Below are 8,818 nucleotides of genomic sequence, written 5' to 3'. Positions count from 1 at the left end.
TTCCTCAGCTCGCCACAGGTGAGGTGGTCCTGGAGCTTGTTGCCCTATTCATCCACTGCCATCGTCGGCTAGTGGTCTGGAACATATTCCCGATGCGCGCCGAGCCGCGGGCCGCGTCGGTGGCTGTTGGGCTGGTAGCAGAGTCGCGGCCCGCGCTCCATCCAGGCGCCGCGCCGCGCGCGCTGCCGGCCGGTAGTAGGTTGCGGCATGGGCTGAACCCCTCCGCGGGCCGGGCCTCTGGGTAGTTTAGATATAACTAACCCCCTCAAAAAAAAAGATATAACTAACCCTTTCCCTTTTTCTTTGGCTTCCAAAATATATCTATCAAAGTAGGTAGCGCACACCACACTAGTCGCGGCGGGTGGGTTAGCACGTAACCTGATGGAGGACGCACGCCGGCGCCGGCGCCAGCACCTCCAGGGCTCCATCGGCATACGGCATTTACATGGGGAGGTGGCCAACCGAATACTCCACTCCTGCTAGAACTGGAACCCTGGAACAGGTCATATGGGCCTGTGTGCGACCCTGCTGCCCATGCAACAACCGCTATTCATGAGCACTAATTCGTTTTCTCCAGGCACTATACGGCATTCAAGCCTCCCTTTAATCACCAAGGCCTCAGCAGCTGAAAATTTTAGGAAGGCGGATTTAAAGGACGAGTGGTTGGCGCCTCGTCACTGCACTTTAGTCACTGCACAAAGGCCTGCATACTCTGCATATATACATATATACATACAGGTACAGTATACACCAGCCAGGCAAAGCTGCGCTGCCCTCGCGTCTCGCGACTTGCTGCGACACGACACCACCCAGCCCCCAGATGCATGCTGCCGTGCAGCCATGGACGATGCACTCCTTCGGCGAGTCATTTTCTGAATGGGTGGGGACTGGGGAGTGAACGGCAACCGATACCACTGAACGAACCGCTCTCTCCGAAACGAAGCACCACGAATCAATCAATGCGACAATGCGCTCCCATGTCTGTCCGATCCAGCTGTGCTGTGTCTTTGGACGCAAGTGATTCCGATGGATCCGGGCCATTGCATGGATGGGCGGCAGGGCAGTGCCGGTAAGTACAGCGAGTACTACGACGGTTACCCGATCCCAGCAGCCAGATTGTTTGGGGCTTTGGCGAAGGACGGGACCTTAATTCCGAGGTGTGGTGCAGGCGCGGGAACATGGCCATTAGAGGAGCCAGCAGGAGGCCATTGCTTGCTCATCTGCCGAGCAGAGCGCCGAGCTCGCGACTGCAATTGCAACGGCAGGGTGGGAGCATTGAAGCGAAGGGTTTAATCGCCCGGCTGACACCGCCCCCCCTCCGCCCTTGTAGCAGCACAACTGTCTCCAATTACTCGGGCATTTATACGGATTAAAAGCGAGTTAATCGGCAATAGCTCTCCCTTTCAATGACCCTAACCACCCAGCATCCCCCTTCTCGGCACTTGTGATTGGAGGGTTTCGTTCTCGCTGTCGCTGCCCTGGCCTTGGCTCATCTGACGGGGGGCAACTTCATCTTCATGGAGGCCTATGCGACTCAACTGAATACCACTATTCGTCCTGTACACGTTTAGCTGTATTTTGAAAACGTCAAAGTTACAAAGAAGTTGTAAAACTAAACGTATTTTGAAGATAGTAGAATATGTTAAAAACATTTATAAGCTAGTTTCGGAGGACTTAATGTACCGCAGAGTCACATCATCCATCAAACAACAACTGTACACTTGCGGAACTTTGTCATGATTGCATTTTATTCGGCAGAAGCATGGCCTTTGTAAAGCAAGTTTATAAGTTGATTTGTTAGAATCCGGTACTTTAGTTCGTTTATGAGGCTGATTCCATGGAATTCAGCTTAAGACCTTCCACACAAGACCGGTGAACCGTACAAGATAAACCTCTCCCATTTACACCAAGTTGCCCATTCCTCTGAGAGCCACATGCTGCAATGTAGATTCAGCTCTATCATGGATTCATGGTAACACATGCACTAACATTACTTCGCCATTTTGTATTTGAATCTGTCTCCTCGTCAACTGATTGATATTAACATTACTGCGCCACAATGCACATGCATTCCATCATCGCATTGCATGTCATTGCCACACATTTATGTACCATTCAGTACTCTGAAATCTGATGTCTGAAGAAAGGTCGATGTGATAGGACAAGAGTGTAACTCCAATTAAAATCGAACAATGCTCATCGCAGAACAGACTTGATGCACTTGATTCTCAACAGCACAGCACATACTAAGAACACGAAATTATTACCTAAGAAAACACGAAATTATTACCTAGACCGATCCCTTTGAGGCTTTGACAGCGCGGTAGAAACAGGTCTATGCAATAATTCCTTGGTGATCGAAACAAGCTCGACGGGGAATAGGAAACTATAAGCTACGACTATGATGACGAAGACGATGACGTGAAGGCAAGAACTCAGCTCAGCAGCTGCCTATCCGATCGTTCAGCTCGGTCACTTGTGCACGGTTTCACCGGCGCTGCCGCGGATGGCGCTGTTCGCCGTCGTTGAAGTCGAGCAGCACGGCGTTGTGGCACCGGGGGCACCTGGGGTCCTCCCGGGACAGCATCACGTACATCATGCACCGCGGGCACCCGGCAAGGACCATGGGCGCCGCGCCGCCGCCGGGCGGCGCCGCGGCCGCTTGCGGGCTGCCCTCGGACGACACGCACGAGCTCGGCGGCGACGCCGTGGACGACGACGACGACGACACCCGGTGCGGCGACGTCGTGCTGCCGTTGCCGTTGCCGCTGTCCCCGCCCGGGCGCGCCGTCGTCGTGGTCGTCGTTGAAGGCCCGCCCCTCGCCCTCGACAGGCCCAGCCTCAGGAACTCCAGCTTCGACGCCTTGCCGTTGTTCCTGCTCATCGTCACCGCCGCCGCCGCTCTGGTTCCGATCACTAGGACAAACAGTTTACACGATTTTAGCGTCACAACTCACAAGTTTGATGATGCTACATTTGCAACGAACAGCATGCATTACCTTGGACGATGTCTGAATGATATGAGGAGAGAGCGATCAGTACGGTATGCTGGTGGATTGGAGATCCCCACCTGGTTGTATATAGCTGTTTGCTAGGTGTGAGTGTTTGTCAAGCAGCTCTGATCTTTCTCTTATATAATGGAGGGGTTGGGGAAGAGGAGCTGGTTTCCTTTAATACAAGGCAGCCACATTTAAACTCCGCTCGTTCCCTCCAAGTCTAGCCTTGTGTTGGTCTTCTGGATGTTGCTCTGTCATGTTTATGTACTTAATCTTACTGTTGCTAATTGGAGTCTACATTTAAACCCTACAAGTTAATCATCGGATAAGACTATTAAAGAAAGAGACAAATTCTAGATTTTTTTAAAAATATATCTGCTATCAATCTGATGGACTAGTGCAATCATCGTTGATAACAATAGACCTGGATCTAATTAGTAGTAGTTTTTTTTTCCTAGAATGCAGACGTTGTTAATTGAACTTAAACAATAGAGTCTGCTTGAACAGTTAACATTACTGCGCTTAAACATGAGTTCAGGCCTTCTCTTTTTCAGCAATGTGGTTTTTCCAGAAACCAAGCTGAAAAAAAGGAAATAAAAATACTATTCTATTGATAGCCACGAAAAATCATATAAACGAAATACCCACAAATATACAGTGAATAACGTGAACGTGAGGAATGAAACATGAAAATAACTTTATACAGGACTTCAAATCATAGCAGAATGTACTAGGAAAGCACGATGCTCTAAATCCTGCTAAACCATAAGCATTTCATGAAGTTCTGTTATCCAGGTATTGTTTTTAAAAAAAAGAAAAATCACCTCTTTGTGTGGAGGGAAGCAGATATACGCTGTGTGCCTGTGTCCCCGGTGCAGATACAGGGCACGCACACTCTGCTTCTGAATCAGCACACAAGTCCGCTAGCAGCCAAGGCAACCAAGACTGTTTTTTTTTAAAAGAAAGAAACTAGCACCAAACGATCTTAATGAACAAAAAAAATGCACGCCAACAAGATTTGCAGCTCATCTATATCCTGGGATCGTAGAATCTCACATCACACTCGCAGCTACTGTTTGCACAGTACTCCTAGTTCCCTATCCTACGTCCGGAAGAACTACGCAAACTGTGACACCCGTTCCCTCCGCGGCTCCGCTTACGGCGACCTGAACGGAGCTCACAACACATCCGTGACAGCGGATGGCGCAGGCGCCATATTCAGGGCACATAAATGGTACTGGCTCGCTTGCCACGGCAGTGGCACGAGCAGTAATCAGGCGACAAAAAGACGTAATCGCGGCATGTGCTGGCATTTACGCATCGCCAGAGCCTTTTCAATTCGGAAGGAGTAAATTTGGATGTTTGGATGCAGGGGAGAAATCTGAACGGCGACGTAGTCAGTGAGCGAGGCTACGGCGATGTGCGGGTCCAAGAGTAAGTGCGCGCGGCCTTGTTCCTTCTCTTTAAAGCTGGCGCGGTCGGTGCGTTGTTAGGCTACCCACGTCGGTAAGAAAAAAATTCACCGTCCGTTTTGAGATTTAGGGCGTCAGTTTCTCTCGCAGGAGGCCACCCAACAGTCCAGCCCACGCGTCCAAAGATAATTGCTAGAGTAAAAAAAATCTCCCTCTCCAACCTGCGCGAACCATCCAGTTCTGCCGTACTGCCGATAAAAAAAAAAACGCCTGCTCGTCCGCTCGGCCGTCACCAAGCACCGCTTTCGTCTCCTGGGCATCGCCGCCGCTCTCCCACCGCCGGCAGCACCCATCCGCGCAAGGCGCAGGGCAGGGCACTGCCAGCACCTAGCGGCGCGTCCGCGGCAGGCGGCTGGCGGCGCCATCGGCGCGGCGCGAGGGGAAGACCAGCCGCGGGCGCCGTCGTCGGCGCGCGGGCGCCCCGATCGGCGTGCAGGCCCATCTGCGCGGCGCAGCCCCCCTGGCTGGCAGTGGAGAGTTTGTGAGAGAGAAGACAGTGCAGAGGTAGGAGAGTATGCATATTTTTTTAGATAATGAGAAGATAATGGATATGTAGATAGAGAAGAGAGTATTACTCGATTAGTTTTTTTTGAACACCATATGAAATGAAAAAAATTTCAACTACAACAATTTTCATATAACGTTTATCTCCATCCGAGTTGATATGAATTAGTTATGATTTTAATTAGTTACGATTTTTTAAAAGTGCAGTGTCGAGTGGTGGGAGATTCTACCGGTTGAAACGGCGGTAAGGATGCTACATCTGGCTATATAGCCGTTTCAAATGGCGGTACAGGTCTAGATTTGCAAAATTTTTTTAACTATATATGTTTTTGCAAAATGCTAAAATAAAAAAATAAAAAAAATTCGGAAGGAGCTAGGGATCGTGATCCGTCCGGCCCGTATGAAATCGGACCGCGACCGCATCCCATCCGGCCCATATGGATCCCGTCGGCATCTGGGCGCAACATATTAATGGGCTTCACGAACCTGTCTGGCCCATTAGTAATTGGGCCAACTTTTTCACCAGGCGTTGGATGGAGAACGCAAGAAGAATCCAGCACCAGTAGAGGAGTCTCTTTCTCACTTTTTTTTCTCTCACTTGAACAAGAAGAAAACAATCCTCTCCAGAAAATAATAAAAAAGAAAAAGATAGACAAAGAGGAAAAGAAGGAGAGGTGCCCAGGTGGTGGGGGCGGCGTCGAGAGAGAGGAGGTAGTGGCCTGGGCGTGCCGGCGCGGAGGAGGTGGGGTGGTGGCGATGGAGAAGGGCGCGGGCACGCGGCGGCGGCGGCTGGTGGAGAGGGGATCGGATCGCCTCGCCTTCATCACCGGCCAGACGCGCAGCCTATCCTGCGACCCGATTCCAGGTAACCCCAGGGAAAGCATCCGCCAATCCCCCAAAATCGCCTTCGCACGCTGCTCTTGCGAACCTCACTCGCGTTTGAATCCAGATTTAATTAGACGCTGGTAGTTTAGGGTATCTGAATTTGTTTGTATGAACTTGCGCCTATGCGGATTGCAAGCGCGTGCGGACTGGGTTGCAGTACGTGCCTGCCCTGTAGAGATCTCGGATTCGTCTTTTGAATTCTCGGATGAGACATGGCATCAGCCTTAGTTATGATATTTGGAACCAGTATCAGCCGTAATTATACTGTGCGTTTCCTGGGGTTACTGGATGGGTCGTGGTGAAGAAGGTGAGAAGGTAAATTGTGGCCTAGAAGGTCGACGGCAGGATTTCATAGAATTTCCAAAACCCCATTAAATATCAGGCATTGCCACTCAACCCCCTGGAATCGATATGGTTACATCCTGATGCGCTATGCTCGTTATGTTGACATCTTCCTTGTACTCAGTTGTCGGTGAGCTTATTTGCTGTTTGACACATCCGTAACTAAATTTATTTGCACTTTGTAGCTGGTTTTCCTGTGTCTTCTTGTTTGATGCCATGTTTATTAACATCTTGTGCCACCTATTTTCTGAAGCAATGTCATTTGTCAATGCGCTGCTATTTGCCGTTTGGCATGCTGTTAGGATGGTTATTACATGGCAGGAAGCTAGTTCATCATACCAGGAAGAAAACAAACAGAGCACCACCTCGGACTTGGAACATTTGTTCCTAGGCTGATAGCAGTACAGGAGCAGTATTATACTTTGGCATAGAACAGAAATATGTATTTATATGGCAAAACACCTTTGTGAGAAAATTATAGAGTGTGCAAATGTGTATTTTGTTTAATAGAGTGCTGAAAATTCATATCTACTTGTGTCAGCTCATAGTCGAATTGGGGTGCCTATTCGTTCATGTTTACAAAACGTTCACCCTGGGTTGGTCGAAGTTGTGTCATCTCATGAAGTGAAATCTATATTTCTTAAGCTATGTGTAACCTGTGTTGACACAGAACCATACATATGATTTATCGGCTATATCAATGCAGTTCTTTCGTGAGTGTTGACACTTGATAGTTGTCAGTTTATTGAGCGCCTTTCTGGATTTTATCAGTCACATATTGATTCCAAACATGGAGTCATCCTTTACCCATTAAAGTCATTACCATTTTACGATTTCCTTCCTTGTTACATCTCTATCGGAGTACAATTTATCACCTATATTTATATGTATCCTAATTCAGTTGCTCTAAACTTTCGTTGTGTATCATTTTCTTAAGTGATGAGATTTAATCATATTAATTAAGTGATGTTCTCCTGGACCAGCTATGTAACCATGAACGTTTGATTATAATTAGTTGCTTTCCTGCAGGTTCACCAAGTTCATATGATTCTGCTTCACCCCATCAGTCTGAACAGCAGCAGAATGAAGGTGCCTTTGGTGGTGAAAAGTTCAGCGATAGAACTCAGTTGCAAAAGTCAGTACCTAGAGCTAGTATTCACCAAGAACCCAGGGCTAGAACCTTAAGCTATGACGACCTGGTGCCTGAATTCAAAAGAGCTGATACTCCCCAAGAAATCAAGGCTAAACCCTTAAGTTATGAAGACGAACTGTTCCACAAATTCAAGACTGGCAGTGCAAGCGCAGTCCCTGAAATTCAGCCAGTAAATGAAACACCATCAGTTCGAGGAAAAAATGAAACACCATCTCATAGGCCTGATCAGGAAACCCTCAGTAAGAAGACGAGTCATGAAGAGGCACCAAGTGTCCAACCTATAAGAGAGGTGGAAATCAGACCCAGATCAGCACCTCCAAGTCAGCCAAACCAAGCACACGATGCGGGTTGGTCTGTGGAAACCCTGAAGGAACTCATGAATTTCACACCACAGGAGATTACCAAGGCCATATCAGCGACAGAGAGTAACCGTCTCTTAGCATCAATCGCCATCGCTTTTCTGGTGGTTCTGTCAAACTGGGGCCTAGACATTGGCGGCGCCATCACCAGAGTACTAGTTGGTACAAGACCACTTCTATTTCTCATCATAACAAACATTACCATCGTGTTGACACTGTTGATGGAGAACAAGGATCCCAATGCGAGGGGCAGACCTGTTGGCCCCAACCTGGGTTCTGCCGATAGCTTAGGGCAAATGCTGGAGATCGGGTTGCTGCTACAGAAAGCCCTGGGAGCTCTGCTGATTGACTGCAGTGTTTGCGCTGTTATCATGATCTGTTTTCTTGGATTCTGAGGGAGACTAGATAGAAGTTTCACAGAAACCCTTGTAAATTTTTTATTCCGAGTTGTGCACCGCACTGTTCTGTCTACTATTTGTCAAATTTGTAGCATCTCTTTTTGGCTGAGTTTTAATTCGTGTACTCCGGTTTTCTGAACATCTGTAGTTAATTAGAGGTTACTTGAACCAGGGATACAGAGTGAACATTTTGGCTGATTTTGTATGTTGATTATTACGACAAACAGTGACTACACAGCACTTTTACAGAGAAAGAAGAGAATATAAACTATGCGCCTAGTGCCTGTTCCTTGTGCTTCAAGCCCGACATTGAAACACGACCTCTGCTGCTGCTCGTTTTTTTGCACGCCTTCCAATGTTCGAATGTCAATTAGAATGACTAAACATGAGCTAATTGTAGGATCAATAGGTTCTACTCATCAATTAGATGTGACTTGTGCAATTAGTTTCGCAATTAGCTCATAACATCGAGGACTCTGCGACAAAGAACCTAGTGCTTCTTGTGATGTAGTTCACTGTACAGCGGTGGGTCCAGTCAAAACATTGTTGTCAAGCCTGACTATGACAAAGAAGCTTGGGGGGGGGGGGGGGGGGGGGGGGGGGGGGGGGGGGGGGGGGGCGGGGGGAGTTTGTGTGGTGGTAGGGGAGACAAAATAGAAGCACGGAGGTTGGGCGCTGACAAGTGTCGCCGGATTGTTAACCACGTGCC

The 8,818-nt window shown here is 48.4% G+C and overlaps 2 protein-coding genes across 2 annotated transcripts; one reads left to right on the top strand and one right to left on the bottom strand.

Annotated features, from left to right (window-relative positions):
• Nucleotides 1-2,157: 2,157 nt before the first annotated feature.
• LOC117858094 (uncharacterized) lies at nucleotides 2,158-3,160 on the bottom strand. The gene is made up of 2 exons (XM_034741092.2): nucleotides 3,000-3,160; nucleotides 2,158-2,916 (listed from the first exon to the last, which is right to left on the bottom strand). Exon 2 carries the CDS (start codon nucleotides 2,882-2,884, stop codon nucleotides 2,489-2,491), a length of 396 nt encoding a protein of 131 aa, XP_034596983.1. The 5' UTR covers nucleotides 2,885-2,916; nucleotides 3,000-3,160; the 3' UTR covers nucleotides 2,158-2,488.
• Nucleotides 3,161-5,604: 2,444 nt separating this feature from the next.
• LOC117858524 (uncharacterized) lies at nucleotides 5,605-8,307 on the top strand. Its single transcript, XM_034741600.2, has 2 exons — nucleotides 5,605-5,837; nucleotides 7,229-8,307. The coding sequence occupies exons 1-2, from the start codon at nucleotides 5,729-5,731 to the stop codon at nucleotides 8,104-8,106; spliced, it is 987 nt and encodes a 328-aa protein (XP_034597491.2). The 5' UTR covers nucleotides 5,605-5,728; the 3' UTR covers nucleotides 8,107-8,307.
• Nucleotides 8,308-8,818: the final 511 nt, after the last annotated feature.

This window comes from Setaria viridis, chromosome 5 (genome assembly GCF_005286985.2).
Source record: "Setaria viridis chromosome 5, Setaria_viridis_v4.0, whole genome shotgun sequence".
In the NCBI taxonomy this organism is placed as follows: Eukaryota; Viridiplantae; Streptophyta; class Magnoliopsida; order Poales; family Poaceae; genus Setaria; species Setaria viridis.
This window is presented reverse-complemented; position numbering and strand designations above follow the sequence as displayed.